Source organism: Bos javanicus, chromosome 3 (genome assembly GCF_032452875.1).
Source record: "Bos javanicus breed banteng chromosome 3, ARS-OSU_banteng_1.0, whole genome shotgun sequence".
Classification (NCBI taxonomy): Eukaryota; Metazoa; Chordata; class Mammalia; order Artiodactyla; family Bovidae; genus Bos; species Bos javanicus.
In genome coordinates this window covers 87,705,111-87,731,030 of record NC_083870.1, presented here as the reverse complement: position 1 = coordinate 87,731,030, position 25,920 = coordinate 87,705,111, and the positions used below count along the sequence as shown (strand labels likewise).

General features: G+C 39.3%; 1 protein-coding gene across 5 annotated transcripts in view; it reads right to left on the bottom strand.

The window, feature by feature from the left end:
• Positions 1 to 21,440, bottom strand: part of OMA1 (OMA1 zinc metallopeptidase) — a 100,206-nt gene extending 78,766 nt beyond the window's left edge. Inside the window, exons 1-5 of one of the 5 annotated variants that reach the window (XM_061411789.1) lie at positions 21,357 to 21,440; positions 10,274 to 10,792; positions 6,804 to 7,032; positions 962 to 1,135; positions 741 to 848 (exon numbers count right to left, since the gene is read on the bottom strand). In XM_061411789.1, coding sequence (XP_061267773.1) covers positions 741 to 848; positions 962 to 1,135; positions 6,804 to 7,032; positions 10,274 to 10,773 — 1,011 coding nt within the window. In that variant the 5' untranslated portion in view covers positions 10,774 to 10,792; positions 21,357 to 21,440. Of the gene's footprint in view, positions 1 to 740; positions 849 to 961; positions 1,136 to 6,803; positions 7,033 to 10,273; positions 10,793 to 21,346 lie in introns of all 5 variants that reach the window. The other 4 variants (XM_061411792.1, XM_061411788.1, XM_061411791.1 and 1 more) reach the window with 4 other exon arrangements.
• Positions 21,441 to 25,920: the final 4,480 nt, after the last annotated feature.

Genomic DNA, 25,920 nt, shown 5'->3' with positions numbered 1-25,920 from the left:
AACCAGGTAACTGTGGTAACAGAAAGCAGTGCTGGACTTGCAAAGACAAAGCCTTGATTAAAGTTCCAATTCTGCCAGTTTGTCAGATTAGTCATTTCATTTAAGGTCTTCTTAAATGTTAAGTGTTCTTGTATATAACATAAGGATATTAAATACCTACCTCATGAGGACAGTATTAAAATTATTAATGAGAAGGCATATATTAAAAAGCTGAGTAAACTGTAAAATAGCAAGGTATCATCATTATTACTTTGCATTCATTATATATAGCATATCATTCTAGACATTTTCATTATATACAGCATATCATTCTAGACATTTTCCAAGATGCTCTAAGTTATTCTCTGAAAAGCAAGAAAACTGACTTACCACTTAAATAGTAATATCACTTTCCTACAGTTAATTTTCTGACTAAATTGTAAGTATGTTAATAATTATGGAAAGTTTAAAATCTAATTTGAAATAATTAGAGGTTGAGAATAATTACTTCTTACCAAAAAAGACAGGTAATAAAAACAGTATTTAAGAGAAACACTAATTATTCAGAATCAAACACTAAAGACCATAGAAATTCTCAAAATTAGCCAGTCATACTTTTTGAGGCAACAGAATAAGTCAATTACTAAAAACTAAAATACCATCAATTTAAAAAAACTGAAAAGATGCAGTTCTCTAAAAGATTTAATTTGCTAACTTCAAAGGAGTATTTCAATAACTGAACATTCACTTCAGATACTTACAGCATGCTCAAGTACTGCATGTGCTATTTCATGGCCCAGAAGGAAGGAAAGCTGATGAATATCAGTCACGCTATTTAAAAGTCCAGTGAAGACGAACACTTGTCCATTCTGCACCATAATGAAAATAATGCAAGCAATGAGAACACCATTTAAAAAAAAAACAAACAAATAAGGACATTAAATTTAACAATTAAAAATTAGGCTGGGTAACATTTACTTACTGGAAGTACAAAGGCATTTATATCTGGGGAATCAACCACATGGATAATCCAATTGATCTCAGAGATCCCTGGAATATCTTGATTGCATTCAATTAAATGATGAACCACTGCTTTAACAGCCACATATCGGGCGTCTTTCTCAGTTAGCATATCATTTTTAAATTCTTCCATCCACTGAAAGGTTAAAAAGAAAAGTAGTCTCTAAGAGAGTGCTAGCTCTACAAAATGTTTATATTGCTTTTATTGTTGTTTGTTTAGTCACTAAGTTGTACCCGACTCTTGGCGACCCCATGGATTGTAGCCCACCAGGCTCCTCTGTCCATAGGATTTCCCAGGCAAGAACACTGGAGCGGGTTGTCATTTCCTTCTCCAGGAGATCTTTTCAACCCAGAGATGGAACCCTCATCTCCTGCAATGGCAGGTTTCTTTACCACTGAGCCACTGCTGCTGCTGCTAAGTACCATCAGTCGTGTCCAACTCTGTGCTATCCCATAGACGGCAGCCCACCAGGCTCCCCCGTCCCTGGGATTCTCCAGGCAAGAACACTGGAGTGGGTTGCCATTTCCTTCTCCAGGAGATCTTTTCAACCCAGAGATGGAACCCTCAACTCCTGCAATGGCAGGTGGATTCTCTACCACTGAGCCACTAGGGAAGCCTTTATTTTAAGGAGTGATTTATATGCACTATGTTGTTGAATACTTTAATTTTTAAATATGGAAAAATCTGCATATAGTAAATACTCAAAATTTTTCAAATTTGAATTATTTATGCAAAGGCAAAAATTTGGCTTTTCACAAATGGAGTAAGTTCTAATAACTTAAGATTTTTCCTATAAATTGGTTGAAATAAAAATTTCATTCATCTTTTCTATTAGCTTATAAACAAATAAAATGCTTAAATATTATTTCTACTTTCCTAAATATTTTAGAAAACAAAGCATTTCCTAGAGAACATAAAGATTTTATATAAGAAAGCAAAACACAAAAAAAAATTACTATATAGCAGAAACTAACACAACACTGTAAACCAACTATACTCCAATAAAAATGAATGAAAACTTTCTTTCATAACATAAAACACCCTATGCTTAATAAGAAAGCTAAACTTCTACCAGAAAAAGGACATTTCATTAATTTTAAAATGTCTTATTCACACCGACTGAAAGGAAATTACTGAAACTGTAGAACTAATGAGCATATCATTTTCTTTTTACTGTGTTAAGACTAACCACCATACAAAGACATTTTTTCTGAAGCTATATGCATGAGAGATTCTTCCAAGTATACTTTGAAAAATTTTGCTGTTCCAGTCGCTCAGTTATCTCTGACTCTGTGACCCCACGGACTGCAGCACACCAGGCTTCCCTGTCCTTCACAATCTCCCGGAGCTTGCTCAAAATCATGTCCATTCAGTCGGTGATACCATCCAACCATCTCATCCTCTGTAGTCCCCTTTTCCTCCTGCCTTCCATCTTTCCCAGCATCAAGTCTTTTCCAGTGAGTCGGCTCTTCGCATCAGGTGACCAAAGTATTGGAGCTTCAGCATCAGTCCTTCCAATGAATACTCAGGATTGATTTCCTTTAGGATTGACTGGTCTGATCTCCTTGCAGTCCAAGGGACTCTCAAGAGTCTTCTCCAACACCAGAGTTCAAAAGCATCACTTCTTTGGCACTTAGCTTTCTTTATGGTCCAGCTCTCACATCCACACACAACTACTGGAAAACTCATAACTTTGACTATACGGACTTTAGTCAGCAAAGAGATGTCTCTGCTTTTTAATGTGCTATTTAGGTTGGTCATAGCTTTTCTTCTAAGGAGCAAGTGTCTTTTAATTTCATGGCTGCAGTCACCATCTGCAGTGATTTTAGAGCCAAAGAATATAAAGTCTGTCACTGTTTCCTTTGTTTCCCCATTTATTTGCCATGAAGTGACGGGACCAGATGCCATGATCTTAGTTTTTTAAATGTTGAGTTTCAAGTCGGCTTTTTCACTCTCCTCTATCACTTTCATCAAGAAACTCTTTAGTTCCTCTTTGCTTTCTGCCATAAGGGTGGTGTCATCTGCATATCTGAAGTTACTGATATTTCTCCCAGCAATCTGGATTTCAGCTTGTTTTGGTCTACTCCAGAATTTCTCATGATGTATTCTGCATAGAAGTTAAATAAGCCAGGTGATAATATACAGCCTTGACGAACTCCTTTCCCAATTTGGAACCAGTCTGCTGTTCCATGTCCGGTTCTAACTGTTGCTTTTGACCTGCATACAGATTTCTCAGGAGGTAGGTAAGGTGGTCTGGCATCCCATCTCTTTAAGAATTTTCCACAGTTTGTTGTGATTCACACAGTCAAAGGCTTTAGAGTAGTCAATGAAGCAGATGTTTTTCTGGAACTTTCTTGCTTTTTCGATGATCCAACAGATGTTGGCAATTTGATTTCTGGTTCCTCTGCCTTTTCTAAAACCAGCTTGAACATCTGGGAGTTCTCGGTTCACGTACTTGAAGCCTGGCTTGGAGAATTTTGAGCATTACTTCACTAACATGTGAAATGAGTGTGATTGTGTGGTAGTTTGACCATTTTTTGGTATTGCCTTTCTTTTGGATTAGAATAAAAACTGACTTTTTCCAGTCCTGTGGCCACTGCTGAGTTTTCCAAATTTGCTGGCATACTGAGTACAACACTTTCACAGCATCATTTTTTAGGATTTGAAATAGCTCAACTGGAATTCCATCACCTCCACTAGCTTTGTTCATAATGATGCTTCCTAACGCCCACTTGACTTTAGACTCCAGGATGGCTGGTTCTAGGTGAGAGATCATACCATCATGGTTATCTGGGTCATGAAGATCTTTTTTGTATAGTTATTCTATGTATTCTTACCACCTCTTCTTAATATCTTCTGCTTCTGTTAGGTCCATGCCATTTTTGTTGTTTATTGTGCCCAGCTTTGCATGAAATGTTCCCCTGGTATCTCTAATTTTCTTGACGAGATCTCTAGTTTTTCCTATTCTATTGTTTTCCTCTATTTCTTTGCATTGATTGCTGAGGAAGGCTTTCTTATCTCTCCTTTCTATTCTTTGGAACTCTGCATTCAGAGGGGTATATCTTTCCTTTTCTCTTCTGTCTTTCGCTTTTCTTCTTTCCTCAGCTATTTGTACTGAGAAGGCAATGGCACCCCACTCCAGTACTCTTGCCTGGAAAATCCCATGGACGGAGGAGCCTGGTAGGCTGCAGTCCATGGGGTCGCTAAGAGTCGGACACGACTGAGCGACTTCACTTTCACTTTTCACTTTCATGCGTTGGAGAAGGAAATGGCAACCCACTCCAGTGTTCTTGCCTGGAGAATCCCAGAGACGGGGGAGCCTGGTGGGCTGCCGTCGATGGGGTTGCACAGAGTTGGACACTACTGAAGCGACTTAGCAGCAGCAGCTATTTGTAAAGTTCCTCAGACATCCATTTGAAAATTAAGGATGTTCTGAAACTACTAAATTTCCAAAAAAGTGTAATTTCTTTCATATATGAATTAAGAAGTCTGTAACCTTGATAATACATTACAAACAAGATTTTACAGAATATGAATTTTAAAATCTTTACATAGTATTTTCTGAAAGCACAAGTCACCAATGTAAACTGTCTTAAAAGAACACTACTGAAGTAGATACAAGATTATATGTAATTACAGTACTTTATAATAATCCCATAAGAATATGTGCTTGAATTTTCATATCAAGCAGGTATTACATGCATAGGCTAAAAATAAGTTAAAAATATATGTACATGTATGTAATTTTTTTTAACTTCTTAGTGATATAAATGGTAGAACATACACTAATTTAACACTAGGCCTTTATCAACCTTAATAAAACACTTTTGTCAAACTTGCTTCTGACTAGACTATTCTAAGAAACATCTCAAATCTCTGTATAACCTGTATAAAAGAGATTGGTCTTATCTTTATTAAGAACAATCGAACAATCTTTTTAGTGAAAAATCTGTTATTTCTTTTTTATGGTAACTTTCCACTGACAAACTCAGAAGCTCAATATTATAAAATATATAAATATTTTTATATATCAATAAAAATATATAAGTATTTTTATATATTAATAAAAATATTGATATATAAAAATCTAACCACAGCAAAGTTGTCAAGTGAGGCTATAAATTCAACAAATATTAATTTAGCATATATAGCACACATTGGAGATATTGTGGGTTCAGTTCCAGTTCTCAATATCTTTGCTGAGATATTCACCACAAAGTGCATGTCTTAGTAAAGCGAGTCACAAGAATTTTCGGTTTCCCACTGTTTATTGTGTGCATGCACACACCTTAAAGAACACTTTATAGCTTAAAAAAAATGCTAAGCATCACCTAGGCCTTGGGAGAGACATAATCTCTTTTGCCTAACAAATAATAATGAAAAGACTCAAAATACTGCCTCACTGAAAAGTGACACAAATAGGAAGTGAGCAAATGCTGCTGGAAAAATGGAGCCGACAGACTTGCTTGACACAAGGTTGCCACAAACCTCCTAAGTTTAAAAATGCAGTATCTGCAAAGTGCAATAAAGCAAATCACAATAAAATGAAGTGTGTATACCGTATGTGTGCTAAGCATGAGGGACAGAAAGATGATCTGCCCTCAAGGAACTCACTAAGGGTGTAAGATGTTCACTTGAGTTACTATACTTTTCAAGGAGTTAAGGCTTCTGAAATCCAACTTTATTTTGTATTCAAAGAATATAATTTTTAAAAAACTTTTAAAAAGAACATAATAAACTGTGGCAACCTGGTGGCCCAGTGATTGAGAGTCTGCCTGCCAATTGCAGGGGACATGGGTTCGATCCCTGGTCTGGAAAGATTCCATACACTACAAGGCAGCTAAGCCCATGGCCACAACTACAGAAGCCTGTGCTCTAGAGTCCAGGAGCTGCAACTATTGAGCCCACACAGCAACCGCTGAAGCCTGTGCACCCACAGCCTGTGCTCCACAACCAGAGAAGCCACCTCAGTGGGAAGCCTGCACACTGCAACTAGAGCGTAGCTCCCACTTGCTGCAACTGGAGAAAGCCCTCATGCGGCAGTGAAGGCCCAGGGAACCAACAGATGATTAGATTTTTTTTTTTTTTAATGAAAAAGAAAATATATACATAATAAACTGCCCCAATTGATGTTTAGGGGATGGGGAACTATGTTATTCTACTTAATTTTCAAGATACAAAAATTCAAATTATAGATCTATTTGTTAAAAAAAAATACATAGTAAGCATACTTTGTACACTGTACCAGTACTTAAAATAAAATGATAAACAGAAAAAACAGGCTCTTTGAACCCCTGGAGTTAGTCTAGCAAGGGAGACAGATCAGCAAATAAATAATTATGCAAATAATTATGATGCTTCTACCCTCATGATAAGTGGTTTTTAAAAGGAAAGTACAGTATGCAAAGAGAAAATAAAAGTAGGATACCTAGCCCCAATATAGCCAAGCAGTGATCAAGCTACAAATGACTGATTCATAATGCAGTCTGTTATGAAGGATGCCCCCCAGGGCCTAACACAGCCTCACTGCTTAACCCAGTCGGGATAATCGAGGAAGGCTTTCCTGAGAAAGTGACATTTAAGGTGACATGTTGCAATCAGGAATTGGCTGGGTGGTTGTGAGGAAAGGCAATGTGGATGGCAGGAATACAAAGCATGAAAGGTCTGAGACTTTTTGGAAAAAAGGCTAATTCCCCATCAGAAATTAAAATTAAAAAGTAGTGCATTGTTCATGTTTAAGAAACTTTCCTGCTTTGAATATTATATCAAGCAATCTAATTAAAAAATGAGTCTTTCTACTTACTGCTTCATATTCCAGTTCTGATAAAAGTCTGAAATGTTCTTTCCCCAATATCAGTAGCTTGCTCCTTCCTGTGACTGGACTCACTTCCAGATGTGTAAAATAAAACACTACAAAAAGCAATCCAAAACTACTCAAGCCAAGGAAGAGCTTCCATTTATTCTTCCTTAAACTTTCTTTAAATAGTTCCTTCTTGTTAGGAGGAAGTGCCTGCCACCATTTTCTTATGCCCCTAGAGCAAAAAGAAAAATTCTGATAACAAAAAGTTCTGATAACAAAATCAGTACATACCACCAAAACTTTATGCTTATGCTAAAATTTTGTCATCAAAGGCTTGAATTTTCATATATCTCTGTATAGATGGGTTTTTTTTCCAGTTTATAAAATTCTTAGCCGAATGATAAAAAAGCAATCAATTATACAGAGCTATAGTTAAAAATTCTAATGTTCATTTGAATTTTCTTCTTCGGTTATTTTAAACGAGCTAAGTGAGAAGTTGTTTTACTCTACCATTAGTTCACATTTATTGACTAATGAGCACATTCAAGGTACTCTTCTAATTGCTGTACATATGTCATCTCATTTAATCTTCATAATAACCCTGTTACAGAAGAGAAAACTGAGGCATAGAGAAGTTAAACAACTTATCCAAGGTCACAGAGTTAATAAGAGGAAAATCAGGAAGGCAATGTGATAATAGGGATGAACTGCGCAAATAAACAACTGAAGGCTTATGGTACAATGAATCTTCACCTTTAACCACCAGTCCCCCCACTGCTCATCAGACATCAGACATCTGGCACAATCTGCCAGTACTTCAGTCAGATGCAAGGGAAACTATCTCAGCACTGATTTTAGAAACAAATATTGCACAGTAGCAGAAACTCCACTAAGCTACAGAGAACACGACAAAGGAGAGGTAATAAGAGCACAGGCACTGTAAACAAAGAAATCAGAGATTTTATGATAACATCTGAGGAGGTCCAACTCTACCAGGCAACAACGTTCTCTGCTGCTTCCTAGGATTCACAGACATTGTGACAACCAGTAATGTTTTCAGTAGCTTCCCGGGTGGCCCAGTGGTACAGAACCTGCCTGCCAAAGTAGGAGACCCAGATTCAGTCCCTGGGTTTGGAAGATCCCCTGGAGAAGGAAATGGCAATCCACTCCAATACTCTTGCCTGGGAAAACCCATGGACATAGGGGCCTGGCGGGCTACAATCAACAGGGTCGCAGAGTTGGACACGACTTAGCAACTAAAATAATAATGCTGTTTTCAGTACCTGAACAAAAAATTTCCCCCATGAGTTCATCTGTGAAATTACAACAAATATTTAAAATACATACATCATTCTCTAGACAAAATTTATTCTATAAAACAATTTCTTTAAGGTATTTTAGTCCTGCTAAGTGATATACCTAAAAGGCCCTTAAAGTGTTTCAACCTAAAAAGACTTAGATCAAGCTATGAAGTATACTTATTTCCAATTTAAAAATTTATGACACCATTATTTAAAATGTATGAAAACATAACCTAAAACAAAATGTCAGGTGATTTATAATGGTAATAACAAAAAGTTAAATAATTTAAAAGGAGGAAAAAGATCTATCAGCCCAAGAGCCTGGGCTGAGTTGTGACAAAGATTCTCTCCTGGACCAAACTCTACTTAGACGCCCATGAATGTTTTGACTTCGAGACTCCTGTGTTCATCTCTGCACAGGTCAGTTAAGTCAGAATCCCTCATCCTCCATATCTGATTACTCGTGATATCTAACCTGTTACTTATCATTCATCATCTCCAAGGTCTGCTGCTGCTGCTGTTGCTAAGTTGCTTCAGTCGTGTCCGACTCTGTGCAACCCCATACACAGGCAGCCTACCAGGCTCCCCAGTCCCTGGGATTCTCCAGGCAAGAACACTGGAGTGGGTTGCCATTTCCTTCTCCAATGCATGAAAGCGAAAAGTGAAAGTGAAGTCGTTCAGTCGTGTCCGACTCTTAGTGACCCCATGGACTGCAGCCTATCAGGCTCCTCCGTCCATGGATTTTCCAGGTAAGAGTACTGGAGTGGGGTGCCATTGCCTTCTCCAGTATCCCCCAGGTCAGTGGTCCCCAACCCTTCTGGCACCAGGGACTGGTATTGTGGAAGACAATTTTTCCATGGACCTGGGGTGGTGGTGAGGGAATGGTTTCGGGATGATTCTTATAAGGAACACGCAACCTAGATCCCTCACATGCCCAGTTCACAGTAGGGCTCATGCTCCTATGAGAATCTAATCCTGCTGCTGATCCAATAAGAGGCAAAGCTCAGGCAGTAATGCACGTGATGGGGAGCAGCTGTTAAACACAGAGGAAGCTTTGCTTGTTCACCCACTGCTCACCTCTTGCTGTGAAGTTGTGTTTCTGAACAGGCCATGGATAGGCACCATGGTTGGGTGGTATCTGATCACTCTCACCTGTTTCGGCAGTAACTCTGGTAGACCAGATTGAGTAGAATCCCTCCTGGCTCCTGATGTTTCCTCTGTAGTTTTCCATCTACCAACCACCACACTACCTGCACAGCCCATGATGTATTCAAAACTGACTCTGGTTCTATACTGAGGTCTCTTTTCTCCTACCACAAAAGTTCTGAATAAAAGCTGGTTTTACTTCTTTGACTACTGCCTAACCCTAGCTTTCTTCGAAGTCATACTTAAATTGAGAGCTAAATTAACTGTGTATTTTCTGAGTGCCAAAGCTTAGTCATAAAGAACACAATAAATTAGAGTACAAGTTCTCGATTTTGGATAAAAAGAAAACTGGGTGGATAATTATGGAAGTAAAAAAGCTAGAAGGCACTTCATAGCTATCAAATATGAAATAAGTTTATAGGGAGACAATGCTTAACTTTACCTTTCTTCAATCTTCATGGAGCAAATAAGAGAAAACAAGATTAATTATGAGGGAGGAGTTTTAAGTTAAATACAAAGCATTATTTAGCTTTAAAAACATTAAATGCTATAAAGGATCACCAAAAGAAAATAAAGATTTGTTGGAAACAGAATAGAAAAATAAACAAATACTAATTAAGAGTTAACTTGGCTAGGAGTTCTTTCTTAAATGAGCAAAGTTCTTCAGTTTCATGATTCATTGCCTCAAATTTCATGAACTAAAAAGGAATGTTTTAAGTACGGTTCTTACACATGAACTGTAATAAATATTTTTGATTTTTGTAATTATAAGATCTTTAAAACAGTGTCTAGATAATATATATAAGAATAATTCTTACAGATCACATTTCTGTATTATATATGCAGCAAATGATTTCAACATTATTAAGGCATATATATATATATATATATATATATATACACACACACCAACTATTTAGAAACTGAACTGAGCTAATCATGGGAGGGAAATCTACCAATTTTTCTTTAAAAGTACAGTTTTACAAACTTTTAATATAAAAGCTTATATTTTGAAAAGCATTTTACCTGCCCACAATGATTGCAAGCAGTTTCTGCGCTGGCTTAAGAATCATCAACAACAGAGGAGCAGGAGCAGCTTGGCACCGAGGAGAAGTGTGGAAACTCCTGATGTCTCTTGTGGGTAAACAGTTCAAGGGATGCGACATTGAATGAGCAGGAACTACGGGAACATTCTTCATCGGTAGCTGTCTTGAAAAAGAGTCAGTCCATGCAGTACATTTTCGGCTAATCATCCAAATTTCCTTACTTCTGGAACTCAAAAGGCAGCCTTTTCTTTTGGTATTAAAAGTCCTATAGAAGAGAAAGTTTTCAGGCAAAGGAGTCCATCTATCACCGTGATTTACTCCCAGGCCCAGAGATTTATTTACTATATGGTTAATTTTCACTTGATGAAAGTCTCGTGAGGTTACAGCTTGTGTGTTACATTTTCTCCAGTTGGTCAGTAAATTAAATCGGAAGAAAAAACAGTTTCTAGCAGCAGACTGCAGTCCATAGATGAAGCTCATTTTTGTTTTACTTGATTATCTGGAACACAAAATATAAACTATAAATAATCCCAGCAAAATATTTATTACCAAACTGGAAATGTAACACATTGAAAAGTTCTTCCTTCAACACGTCTCCAACCAAATTACCTTGGGTTTCTACTCACCACTCATGCAGCAATTCCTCTTAACAACAAAAACCAAAGAGGTTTTACTAACTTTTTTAAACTCAGCAACATGTACCTCCAATGTCCAACAAATCTGACCTTTTTGCTTCTTTTCATTTTTTTAATTTTAGTTGAAAGAAGTCTATTTTTATTTTAACAGCTAAATTATTTGGGGAACAAGAAATAGATTAAACAAAAACAAGACTGAAAGTAAGAAAGTGAAAGTCGCTCAGTCGTGTCCAGCTATTTGCAAATCCATGGACTGTACACGGTCCATGGAATTCTTCAGACCAGAAAACTGGAATGGGTAGCCTTTCCTTTCTTCATGGGATCTTTCCAACCCAGGGATTGAACCTAGGTCTCCCACATTGCAGGGGGATTCTTTACCAGCTGAGCCACCAGGGAAAGTTTCAGTAATTGGTAGTAACCAGGTCAAAGAGCATTTAATGGAATACTAAAGTCTAACACAAAATGTATTTTTTAAAATACCAATTTGTTCCTTTCAAATATTATGCTGACACTTCTGATTCAGGTCAAGACAGAGGGAAAGGGACTTATCTTCTCACTGAAAACAACTGAAAGAACAGAATATGAAGACCTAAATAGACATTTTTCCAAAGAAGACATACAGATGGCCAACAAGCACATGAAAAGGTACTCAACACTGATAATTATTATTGTTGTTGTTCACTCAGTCACGTCCAACTCTTTGTGACCTCACGGACTGCAGCATGCCAGGCCTCCCTGCCCGTCACCATCTCCCAAAGTTTGCCCAAGTTCAAGTCCATTGTATTGGTGCTGCCATCCAGCCATCTCACCCTCTGACACCCTCTTTCCCTTCTACCCTCAATTTTTCCCGGCATCAGGGACTTTCCAATGAGTCAGCTGTTCACATCAGATGACCAAAATACTGCAGCTTTAGTATCAGTCCTTTCAACAAGGACCAATTATTATAGAAATGCAAATCAAAACTTCAATGAAGTATCACCATTCACTGCTCAGAATGACTATAATTAAGAAGTTCACAAACAATAAATGCTGGAGACAGTGTGGAGAAAAGGGAACCCTCCTACACTGTTGGTGGGAATATAAATGTTACAGTCACTATGGGAAAGAGTATGGAGCTTCCTTAAACTAAAAATAGAGCTACCATATGATCCAGCAATTCCACTCCTGGCTATTTATCCAGAAAAGAAAAAACTCTAATTGAAAAAAGATACATGCACCCCAGTGCCCACAGCAGCACTATTTACAACAGCCAAGTCATGGAAACAACCCAAGTGCCCATCAACAGATAACTGGCTTAAGAAGATGTGGTATATATATGTATACACAATGAAATACTACTCAGCCATAAAACAGAATGAAATACTGCCATTTGCAGCAACATGGATGAACCTAGAGAATATTAGTGAAATAAGTCACACAGAGAAAGATAAATATTACATAACATCACGTATATTCAGAATCTTAAAAAAAACAATACAGATGAGTCTATATACAAAACAAAAAACATATTCACAGACACAGGAAACAAACTGAAGATTATTGGGGAGAGGAAAGGGGAGGAATAAATTATCAGTATGGGATTAACAGTTATAAACTGCCATACATAAAACAGATAATCAACAAAGACTTGCTATATAGTGCAAGAAATTACATTCAATATCTTGTAATAAACTACAATGGAAGGTAATCTGAAAAAAAATATATATATATATAACTGAACCACTTTGCTGTATACCTGAAACTGACACAATATTGTAAATCAACTATACCTCAATAATTTTTAAAAAGAGTAAATAAAACAAAGGTTTCATGATAAATGCTGGGCTGGATGAAGCACAAGCTGGAATCAAGATTGCCAGGAGAAATATCAATAACCTCAGATATGCAGATGACACCACCCTTATGGCAGAAAGTGAAGAGGAACTAAAAAGCCTCTTGATGAAAGTGAAAAAGGAGAGTGAATAAGTTGGCTTAAACTCAACATTCAGAAAACTAAGATCATGGCATCTGGTCCCATCACTTCATGGGAAATAGATGGGGAAACAGTGGAACACTTTATTTTTCTGGGCTCCAAAATCACCGCAGATGGTGACTGCAGCCATGAAATTAAAAAGACGCTTACTCTTTGGAAGGAAAGTTATGACACCTAGACAGCATATTAAAAAGCAGAGACATTACTTTGTCAACAAAGTTCTGTCTAGTCAAGGCTATCTTTCCAGTGGTCATGTATGTGAGAGTTGGACTGTGAAGAAAGCTGAGCGCCGAAGAACTGATGCTTTTGAACTGTGGTGTTGGAGAAGACTCTTGAGAGTCCCTTGGACTGCAAGGAGATCCAACCAGTCTATCCTAAACCAGATCAGTCCTGGGTGTTCATTGGAAGGACTGATGTTGAAGCTGAAATTTCAATACTTTGGCCACCTGATGTGAAGAACTGACTCATTTGAAAAGACCCTGATGCTGGGAAAAGATTGAGGGCGGGAGGAGAAAGGGACGACAGAGGATGAGATGGCTGGATGGTATCACTGACTCAATGGACATGGGTGTGGGTGGACTCTGGGAGTTGGTGATGGACAGGGAGGCCTGGCGTGCTGCCATTCATGGGGTAGCAAAGAGTCGGACACGACTGAGTGACCGAACTGAAAACAAAGGTTGCACCATATGGACATTAGGCAATGAAGACCAGTCATCCCTGAGAGACAGGGAGAAAACAGATAAAGGAACCTCATGGCCACCCCAATCTCCTGCCTGGAGAGTTTTCAGGCCACTACGCATAAAGGTAAAACCTAGCGCAGCCCGATGGTCCTCCAAAATCAAAGAGATGAAGATGGGAATTCAAGGATATTAAAGTAGTTATATACACTGCACATGTGTTAAATCTTAAAGGAAAGTTTGAGCATGTTATATAGAGACAAAGAATATAATTTTTCAAAAGACTGATATTGAATTTCCAGATAGGAAAACTATTAATACAATGTCTTAAATAAAAACTACCCTGGATGAGACTAACAGCAAATTAGACACTGTAGAAATAAAGACTTATGAACCTGAAATAACAATAAAACCCATCGAAAATCAAATGCAGAGAAAAAATAAACTGTAAGAAATGCATAAAGCATCAATGAGGTGTGGGATAACTCAAAAGGAGTAAATGGACTCCAAGAAAAGTGGGAAGGGATAGCACACAGGGAAAAACACTTGAAAAATAATGGCCAGAATTTTCTAGAGAATAGCAAGGAGAGATAAGAAAGCCTTCCTCAGTGATCAATGCAAAGAAATAGAGGAAAGCAATAGAATGGGAAAGACTAGAGATCTCTTCAAGAAATTCTAAGAGATACCAAGGGAACATTTCATGCAAAGATGAGCTCAATAAAGGACAGAAATGGTATGGACCTAACAGAAATAGAAGATATTAAGAAGAGGTGGCAAGAATATAAAGAAGAACTATACAAAAAAGATCTTCACAACCCAGATAATCACGATGGTATGATCACTCACCTAGCCAGACATCCTAGAATGTGAAGTCAAGTGGGCCTTAGGAAGCATCAGTATGAAAAAAGCTAGTGGAGGTGATGGAATTCCAGTTGAGCTATTTCAAACCCTAAAAGATGATGCTGTGAAAGTGCTGCACTCAATATGCCAGCAAATTTGGAAAACTCAGCAGTGGCCACAGGACTGGAAAAGGTCAGCTTTCATTCCAATCCCAAAGAAAGGCAATGCCAAAGAATGCTCTAACTACTGCACAATTGCACTCATCTCACACACTAGTAAAGTAATGCTCAAAATTCTCCAAGCCAGGCTTCAGCAGTACGTGAACCGTGAACTTTCAGATGTTCAAGCTGGTTTTAGAAAAGGCAGAGGAACCAGAGATCAAATTGCCAACATCTGTGGCATCATCGAAAAAGCAAGAGAGTTCCAGAAAAACATCCCTTTCTGCTTTATTGACTATGCCAAAGCCTTTGACTGTGTGGATCACAACAAACTGTGGAAAATTCTGAAAGAGATGGTAATACCAGACCACCTGACCTGCCTCTTGAGAAATCTGTATGCGGGTCAGGAAGCAACAGTTAGAACCAGACATGGAACAATAGACTGGTTCCAAACAGGGAAAGGAATACATCAAGGCTGTATATTGTCACCCTGCTTATTTAACTTATATGCAGAGTACATCATGAGAAATGTCTTGCTGGATGAAGCACAAGCTGGAATCAAGACTGCCAGGAAAAATATCAATAACCTCATATATGAAGATGACACCACACTTATGGCAGAAAGCAAAGAAGAACCAAAGAGCCTCTTGACGAAACTGAAAGAGGAGAGTGAAAAAATTGGCTTAAAACTCAACATTCAGAAATCTAAGATCATGGCATCTGGCCCCATCACTTCATGGCAAACAGATGGGGAAACAATGGAAACAGTGACTGACTTTATTTTGGGGGGCTCCAAAATCACTGCATGTGATGACTGCAGCCATGAAATTAAAAGACACTTGCTCCTTGGAAGAAAAGTTATGACCAACCTAGACAGCATATTTAAAAGCAGACACATTACTTTGCCAACAAAGGTCTGTCTAGTCAAGGCTATGGTTTTTCCAGTAGTCACGTCTGGGTGTGAGAGTTGGACTATAAAGAAAGCTGAGTGCTGAAGAATTGGTGCTTTTGAACTGTGGTGTTGGAGAAGACCTTTGAGAGTAACTTGGATTGCAAGGAGATCCAACCAGTCCATCCTAAAGGAAATCAGTCCTGAATATTCACTGGAAGGACTGATGCTGAAGCTGAAACTCCAATACTTTGGCTACCTGATGCGAAGAAGTGACTCATTTGAAAAGACCCTGATGCTGGGAAAGGCTGAAGGTGGGAGGAGAAGGGGACAACAGAGGATGAGATGGTTGGATGGTATCACTGACTCAATGGACATGAGTTTGAGTAAACTCCAGGAGTTGTTGATGGACAGGGAGGCCTGGTGTGCTGCAGTCCATGGGGTCTCAAAGTCAGACACGACTGAGCGACTAAAGTGACTGACTGACTGAAAATTTTCCAAATTTGATGAAAATTGTAAACCTGCAAATCAAGAAGTTTAACAAATCACACACACTGGAAACACAAAGAAAATTACTCCAAGGTATATAAAATTTCTTAAAACCAATGAAAGAGAAAATCTTAAATTTGACACCTTAGATTAAATGGACACATTCCCTGAAAAACACAAATTACCAGAGCTCACTCAAGAAGAAATAAATAACCTAAAGAACCTTATACACGATCTTTAAATTGAGTTTGTAGTTGAAAACCTTCCCACAATGAAAGTTTCAGAACGAAAAGGCTTCACTGGGGAATTCTACTAAATATTTAAAGAAGAAATAACAATTCTATATAAACTCTTTCAGGAAATTAAAAAGGAATACTTTGCAACCCATTCCTTAAGACCAGCATCACCTGATAACAAAGACAGAAAAAAAAAGGATAATTACAAAAAGACCACAAAATAATAACCCTCATGAGTATAGATACAAAAATTCTTAATATTTTAGGAATTCTAACTCAACAATATATTAAAAAGACAATACATCATGACCAAGCAACATCTGTCCCAGGAATGTAAGGCTGAATAAAAATTCATACATCAAAGTAATTCACCCTAACTGAAAAAACACCACGTGATCATCTCAGAAGACACAGAAAAAGCATTTGATAAAACCCAACAACCAGGAGCTTCCCTGGTGGCTCATTGATAAGGAATTCATCTGCCAACACAGGAGACATGGGTTCAATACCTTACCCAGAAGGATCCCACATGCCAAGGAGCAACAGAGGCTGCGTGCCGCAACACTGAGCCTGTGCTCCAGAGCCTGGGAGCCGCAACTTCTGAGCCTGTGCTCCAGAGCCTGGGAGCCGCAACACTGAGCCTGTGCTCCAGAGCCTGGGAGCCGCAACACTGAGCCTGTGCTCCAGAGCCTGGGAGCCGCAACACTGAGCCTGTCCTCCAGAGCATGGGAGCCACAACACTGAGCCTGTGCTCCAGAGCCTGGGAGCCGCAACACTGAGCCTGCAGGCCCTAGAGCCCGTGCTCTGCAACAGAAGAAGCCACTGCAATGAGAAGCCCACACACTGCAACAAGAGAAGAGCCAGCCCTTGTTCACTGCAACTAGAATAAAACAACGAAGATCCAACACAGCCCCCAAAAAGGTCAACAACCAATCTTTTAAAAACACTCAGTAAACTAAGATATTTACAGGTATCTATATCCAACAGTGGAGAAGGCAATGGCACCCCACTCCAGTACTCTTGCCTGGAGAATCCCAGGGACGGGGAGCCCAGTGGGCTGCCGTCTCTGGGGTCTCAAGAGTCGGACACAACTGAAGTGACAGCAGCAGCAGCAGCAGCATATCCAACAGTATGTTTGCTGGTAAAGGATATACTTTCCTCCTAAGATCACGACCAAGGAAAAGATGTCCACTCCCACCACTTCTATTCATTTTACTGGAGATGTTGGTGAGTGTGATTGAATTGAGTAAATATGTACATAAATGGCATCCAGATAAGAAATATATATCATCTTTATTCCTAGATAACATGACTGTCTATCCAAAATATCCAAAGAAATCTAGAAACCAAACCAAAAAAATAAATAAATAAAATAACTATTAGAATGAGCTTAAGGTGGCAGAATACAAGAGCAGTACACAAAAACAATTTTATTTCTCCATACTAGCAAGTGAGAGAAGCCAGACCCATACACAGGAAAAAACACTACTCTCCCTCCAAAAAACATACTCTATGATTCCAGCTTTATAATATTAACTGTAGAAAATGCAGACTAATTTATAGTTACAGAGAAATCAGAGGTTGGAGAGGTAAAGAGGGGCAAGAGGAGGAATTACAAAGTTTGGGGGACAATTAAAATGCTCACTATTGTGATTGTGTTGCTGATTTCATAAATATACACTAAGTCCAAACATATGCAGTTTAAATATGTCCAATTTACTGTGTATAAACTATACATTTAAGATATTTTTTAAAAGATACTAAAAAGAGGCAACCAAACACAACGTGTAAACTCTGATTAGATCCTACTTTGAAAGAAAAAAATTAGCCTTAGAAGACAATTGGAACTACTGGAATAATCTGAATATGAATTTGCTTTTAGATTCTTTTAGGTAAGTACTGCTTATTTTCTTAGTTGACAAAAGATGTGGTTATGGAGGTGAGTATCTTATACCTGAAATACTTGCTGAACACTCTCTTCATCATGAATGAAACTTCCAAATTTTATAATAAAATTACCTACATACATACACACAGGACATAAAGCTGATATACTAAAAATGGTAGCAGTCTTTGTGTAAAGTGGTGGTTATATACGTGCCATTAAATTTGTTTTTCAGTTTTCTTTAGTGTTTCAAAATCTTCATAATAAAAATTGCATCTTCTGCATTGGCAGGCAGGTTCTTTACCAGCTGAGCCACTGGGGAAGCCCAATAAAACTTGAAGGTAAAAATACATAAATCTAATTCATCTAGGTTAATATACTATTATCTGGAAAGATGCTTCAGAACATCAATTTTCATAAATAGTATTATCTATATATCAAACTATTTGAATACTGTTCAACATTTTTACATACTTTATACATTCTGCCCTTGCATTAATGTATAATCTGAATAAAGAGCATGCTAAGCAAGTGTTAACTTCTAGTTAACCCTTTTTGAATTCCTACCAATTCTAAATCAGTAGAGTTGAAGCTGATATTGTATATAATAGTTTAACATTAATAACAAGATATTTTCTAGTTTTCTTCTCCTTTGAACCTAGCTGAAAAGTGGTAAAATATTTTAGGCCTGGAAATCATTTTAAAATTAGTATTTGGGTAGCTAGGAAGATTCTTCATTGGCTAGGTGGTATGTGAGTTATGGACACAGCATAAAATTCAATCCCTGACCTCACAGAGGTTATAATCTAGTTGGGACTGGGGGGAAAGTACTTTAGTAAGACTATTAAAGGACAGTAAAACATGGCCTTAAGTGCCATACACTGTATGAATTTTAAAAAAGAAAGTATATCTTTGAGTAGCAAAATAGTTCAGGAAGGCAATTATTATGCATACCATTTGGGCAGATGCATAAAAAAAAATTTAAGATTTCAAATATGAAAGTGTACTTAAGGTTTATATATAGAACGTCTTCTACCAAAAGTCCAAACTGCAAAAACAAACATTCTCTTTTCATTACTCTGGGGGACCAGTTTCAGTCACTTATCAACCACACTCCCTTTTTCTAAGTACACTCTACAGCCTAAATTTGGGGCATAGGCCTAGACTGCCATGTTTGTCCCTTTTGATTCTGACCTCTGAATTATTTATTATTCATTCATACATTAAATATTTAATAAGTGCCTGCTACATGCCATACCACATACCTTTCTGAATGCCAGGGATACCACAGAAAACAAACCAGACAAAAATCACTACCTAATTTGCAAAAATAGTAAAGCTTAAAATATGGCAGTATACACAAATATAAATAAATCTAAAGGAATATACACCAAAGCATTCACAGTGGTTATCTGGAGCGGCAGGATGATGGTTTTAAGGATTCAGCATTCCCATCTTCTGTATTTCTGTGCTATTTACATTTTTACAGAATGTGTGACTACTGTTGTAAGCCTCAAGCCAATAAAGCCAACTGTATTTGTAATTTTCATTGGTTTCCATGCACTTCAATAAACTCCTACATACTGTAGACCGAACCCTGCAAATTACCACTTCCCACTATTTCTCCAGGCACCTTCCCCACCCTTTCTTCACCAACTCCTAAGTTCCAGACCCACGGATTTACTTACACCTCTCAGCGGAAAGAAAGAAAAAAACCTCTCATCTCTGTCTGCGCGTATCTATTTACACTGCTTAGCTCTGCTTATATGTCAAGCAAACTCCTGCTCATCACTCTCGACTTCCGTGAAATGTAAAGTGTTCTTCTGACACAGAAGGTATAAGCAAAAGCCCAACACCATACCTATTACACATACAAGCAAAAACACTATCATTTATATCACCAACAAGTGTCACTTAGAACAGAAATAGTGCCTGATAGTTTGTAATCCCTGCTTTATCCTTAAAGGATAGAGAATGGGAGAAGGAGTCTATTTATACATTTTCAAAGAGCCAATGACTAGACTACACGGAGCAGAAGAATCCGGGCTTACATATCCTCTTCAAAGAACAGCAGCAGGTCAACAAACATAGCTGGCAAACTTCTAGGATTATTAAATTAATGATGTGAGGAAATTAAACAATTTGGATTGTTAGCTTCTAAGAACATTTCAGATCCTTAATTCTTTAAGTACCATCTCAGAATGCACAAGTACAGCCCTCACTGGCACTCACAGCTGAAGCCTAGAAGACAGTTTTAACAACTCTGCTGAAAATGACTATTTCTTCTCTAGTTTCTATGGCAACAGCTGTCGGATCGGCAAAAATAGGACATGTACTTTAAAATAATCATTCAAGCAAAGTACACACATGATGGAAGGCTTAAAAAAATAATAATAAATAGGAAGGCAACAGACTTGGTTCTTAGGCTTCCAAATGTCAGCCTACATCCTTTCACCACAGCTGAGAATGATGGATACGAACCCAAATCCTTTTAGTGAGGATTTGGTTGCTTTGGTTGGAGTCACTATAGCTGATCAATCCCTGAATTCTTAATGCAAGTATTTTCATTTCCCTGGACTAAAATTTCTCATGCACATTGTTAACTGTTGTTCCACATTACACAAACAAGAGACATTATTTAAAGAGCACAAAAAGTGATTTTTGTAGACAAGTTCATGAAGAAATTGTTTCAATACCCTACAGCTGTTCAGACAGGGAATTTCCTATTTTTCACTGGGGTTTAGGTAGGAAAACTTTTCTCTACTTTAAGAGTGAGGAAGTACAAGAGGTTTGAGTCTCAAGATGCCTAAATCGGTTGGAATCAGTTTTCCGCGGGAGAAGGTGTTACTGTGAGCCATATTACGTTAATTAGAAACACAACTTTTAAAAAGGGACGCCTAAACGAGAAGGCTGGGAGAGGGAGGTCATCTTGCCGGAAATACAGCCACCTGTCTAACTCCCGCGCTACACGGCAGCGCCCTGGAGTCCCTGCAATTCACACCAAAAGGGGACCAGGCGGGAGAAGGAGGCTTTACTCCCACGTCCTCCTTTCCCCCTCGCCCCTCTTCCCCGACTCCACACGCCGCCCCCTCTATTCCCGCCCGGGCGCCCTGTCGTCCCTCCCCTACCCCAGGCCTCGCCATCCCCACCCCGCCGGGTACACAGGGTCCTTGCTCCGCACCCCAGCGCCCCTGAAAGCTCTCTCCGGCCCAACTCCAGTACTCTGTCCCCTCCCCGGGGCCCGGCCCACTCTTTGGCAAAGGCGTCCCCACCAGGACAGACCCCAGCAGTAGCAAAAGCGGAGTCCGCCGACTCGACCTATGCGCACGCGCACACCTCGCCAGAGAAGCCCGGCCTCTTCACTTCCTGCCCTCGGCAAGAACCGGGACGCCTTTTGCTCCGCCCACACCGGGCAGTCAACACACCCGCCCAGATCGTCCTCCCAGAGGGCCGGGGTCCCGTGTGAACTATGGCGCTCTAGTGCCCCCGCGTGGCTGGAGGAGGGACGTGACTATGGGCTAGGCCGCTTGCCTAGGAACATCTTCACTAGTGTGATCCAGTCAAGGGTGTGCCTGCTGTAGATACGGCCTGCTGTGCTGGCCGAAAGGAAAGTGATTCGAAGGCTACCATAACGCTAAGGTTTCTTGGTTCAGAAGTTGCACAGATAGAAGTAGTCTTCGGAGTGTGAGATCTGTCTGCTTTCACATGGCACGTTTTAAGGAAGATGAGGGATAACCTGCGGCATCTGGAAGTTAGTTGAAAATAACTGGCTACAAAGTGATGTGTATAGTAGACTTCAAGATACCAGATAGTGATATACTTTAATTACAAATTTAGTCTGTTATATTCTATGCACAGTGAAGAACATCTTAAAGGATAGAAACACTATTTTTAGGTATCACTTTTAGAGCATTTTAAAATAATTTTTTCTTTTATCTTGCTTGTCTGTATTGTGTAGTTTGCCTTTTGCTTCAAAGGAACTATGTTGGCATATTTCTAACCACTGGTTCCCTGAAAATTGAAGTGGCAGTTCCCTGAATCTTCACGGATTTATCTCCCACCCTCTGAAGGGCATGTTTTCTACCAAGGAAATATCCTTCCAATATACTAGCCACCTCTTGCTCATTCTGCCTGATTAGCATCATGTCATCAGTGAAACAGGTGTTCTGTGTTCTGTGGCATGCCCAAGTGGTCCAGATTCTGTATTATGTTGGTCACAGAGCTGACACGATGGCTGTGATCAGGGCTCCTACATGGTTAGGTCTGCAGTAGTTTGTAAGCCATCCTCCTGGTTTCTGAAGAGGGCTGACAGGCAAACTAAATGGAAACGTGACCACTTAAGGGGTGACCATTCCTGCATCCTTTAGGCTGTTCATGGCAGCATTAATTCCACCGTCACCTCCACATCCCCTTGGATGAAATATTGATTTTATTTTATTTTTTCAACTTGATAGAGAAGGGATAGTTTCCAAGGTGTTCACTTGGACTTCCCCACATGAGAACTAAAGGCCAAGAACCTAATGTGCAGGCTTGCTCCAACTGCCCAATTTATATTCCCAATTGTGAATTCAAGAGTGGGGAAATGGGTGGGTCTGTAGGCCCAGGGACCATTGTAAGCTCTGTGTTATCAAGGACTCTGCTCATTACCTGACACTCAGAAGTCCCCTTTCTTACAGAGGAGCCATGGTGGTACTTTGTATTTCTGGGTAACAAGATCCTTTCAAATCCTGAGAAATATCTGGATGTTCCTCTTTCCCCAGTATACTTGTCTCAGTGTTGCAGGGTCCTTCTTCCTAGGGACCTAGCCACCTCCTTTGATCAATGGGTTCCATGGTCTAGGTCTGAAAATTTACTCAGATATGAGAGTTAAGAAAGGAACATGACTTTTTATTTGGATAACCACACTGAGACTCCTCTTCCTCCATTCTTGTGTTTTTCTGGTCATAGATATTAAGCAGAAACCAGTTGGCTAGAATATTTAGAAAATATTCTAAAATATTTTCTGAATGATTAGGCCCGTGGAGCTTTTACAAACACATGCATATGCCCTTCTTGTGGTAAGGACCACCAAGATAACTGTGGTCCCAACAGTTCTGAGTAGCCCATCCTTTCCTGACTCAGTTGAAGTGTTACTTTTGATACATACTAAATTTTCATAAATACCTGCATCTGTTTCTGGACTTTCTCTTTGTTCCTTTGTCTGTCTGTTCTGGCACTAGTATACAATTCTAATTATTCTAACGTTACAATACAGATTTTATTTTCAAATATTTTCTGCCTCTTCTTATACATTTGACCTTGAAGATGAACTTTAGAACTTTTTTCAAGTCTTCTCCATCAAAAGTGCATTGAGACTTTGGTTTTGTTATCACTGTGTTTTTAAATTTATATTAATTTTGAAAAAAAAAGTATATCTTTGCAGTGTTGACTCTATCAATCTAGGAAACTGGCATGTGTCTCCATTTATACAGATCTTCTTTTATGTCCCTCCATAAAGTTTTACAGTTTTCTTATATGAAGGGTCAAAGCAGTATGTTTTTTAAAGAAACTATAGACTTTGACTTGTCTTAAAATTACAGAATCTCAGAACTGGAAAGGACTTAAAAATCATCTCATCACCCCACTCAATCAAACAAGCAAAGATATGGGGTGTATTTTGGTGAGTTTTTTTGATATGGTGACATCATATTATATGTATTTTCTGTGACTTCAGTTTATCACTTGAATAGCAAGTCTTGGAGAAATTTCTTATCAAGTTAATTCATTTTAATCACTGCGTAATGTTTTATGGAAATGATATTTCATCATTTAATTTATTATTCCCTTGTTGTGGACATTTAACTATTTCTATTGTTTTGATCTTACAAAGAACTCAGTTTACAACTTTGCACCCTAACTAAAATCGAAGTTCCTGAGAGTCTAGACCATACAACCAGTGCCTGCAAAGTCCCCCTCCTCAAAGTCACCACTAGGTGGCACAATGCCTGACAAAGAAAGGCTTTTTTAAAATTTTTTTGGCTGTTAAGTGTCCTTTGCTGCTGCTGCTAAGTCTCGTCAGTCGTGTCCGACTCTGTGCGACCCCATAGACGGCAGCCCACCAGGCTCCCCCGTCTCTGGGATTCTCCAGGCAAGAATACTGGAGTGGGTTGCCATTTCTTTCTCCAGTGCACGAAAGTGAAAAGTGAACTTTAGTTCTGTTCAAAAAGTATTTATCAGATGGGTATAGTAGGCAAAGAGTCGGACACGACTGAGCGACTGATCTGATCTGATCTGATTGTATACTAAGCACTGGAATTTTGCAATACCCCAATTTCAGCACAATAAAATCATCACTTCAAAAATACTTATTGGACTTCCCTGATGGTCCAGTGATTAAGAATTCACCTGCCAATGCAGGGGATGGGGGCTTGATCCCTGGTCTGGGAAGATCCCATATGCTGCAGAGCAACTAAGCCCATGTGCCACAACTACTGAGCCCGCGCTCTGGATCATCCAAGCTGCAGTTACTGAAGCCTGCGTGCGTAGAGCCTGTGCGTCCACAAGAGAAGCCACTGCAATGAGAAGCCCGTACGCCACACCTGGAGAATAGCCCCCATTCACGGCAACCAGAGAAAGCCCACGCACAACAACAAAGACCCAGCACAGCCAAAAATCAGTCGATCAACAATACAGTATTTTTAAAAAATACTTACTGAGTGCACACCATGTGCTGGGCCCTGTGTAGGTCTGAGGGCTCCAGGGAAAATGAACAATCCCCAGCTTTTCTTTTGGACTCCAACAATTTCCAGAATTAAAGAGGGGTCGTTATAACATGGTACACATTTATTTCTAAGCTCTGGATAATTCTTTACACTTTAGACCAAAAGACCAGGCAGCAAATTCTCAAATAATTGGGATAATGTCTTAAATATGTTGTGAGATGTCCATGCTTACATTCTCACACTCTTGTACATGCTGTCCTTTCTGTGTGGAATGTTATCTAATTTGGGGTTCCCTCAGAAGGATACCCTGAGACAAGAAATCAAATGCAAGTGATTTATTTGGAAGACCATCCCAGGAAGTACCAGTTGAGGTTCAAAGCAGAAAAGTGAGGCAGGGAAAGGAAGGGAAGCCAATAAATGATGCATTAACAAACTGGTTACAGATGGAGTCAAATGAAGCAGAGTTTCTCTAATGAGTATGGGGGTACTATGTAACACACACTCAGAATTTTCCCAGCTGAAGGATGAATTTGCTTGGTTTTTTATCTACCAACTCTAACCAGTCACTGAGGGAAAGTTGTCCCGAGGCTGATTAATTCTCTGCACTTCCAGCCTCTTGCATATGTTTCTGGGAGGTCCAGAAGTCTCAAGCAGAGGCGTTCAGATGCTGATTTTTGCAAGTATAATGAGCATGTGCAGAAATACACCTGTTGGGCCAGGCAGCAACATCCAGGGAGGTGTAAGTGGGCACCACTAACATCTGCTACCAATGCCTTTTCTACTGTCACCCAGCTAATTCATTCTTTAGAACACAGGGCAGAAGTCACCCTCTGAAAAGTCCCGCGTGCCTATGCAGCCAGCCTGGTGAGTTGCGCCATTTTCTGTGCACCAGCAGCACTTTGTTCTCATGTCTCTCCTACTAAGAGATTGTAAGTGGCTCTGAGACCCAAATTGGCTCCTGACTCCAAACCCCAGGATGAAACCACTAACATGCTCCCATACAAGTGAGCCCCTTGGATGTAGAGACACAGCTCCAAGCTCTGCCTCTGTCTTCATACCACTGTTTTCTCTGTGTTTCTGTGTCCTCTATTCTTATAAGGACACCAGTCATTGGATTTAGGGCCCTCCCTCGGTCAGGATGATCT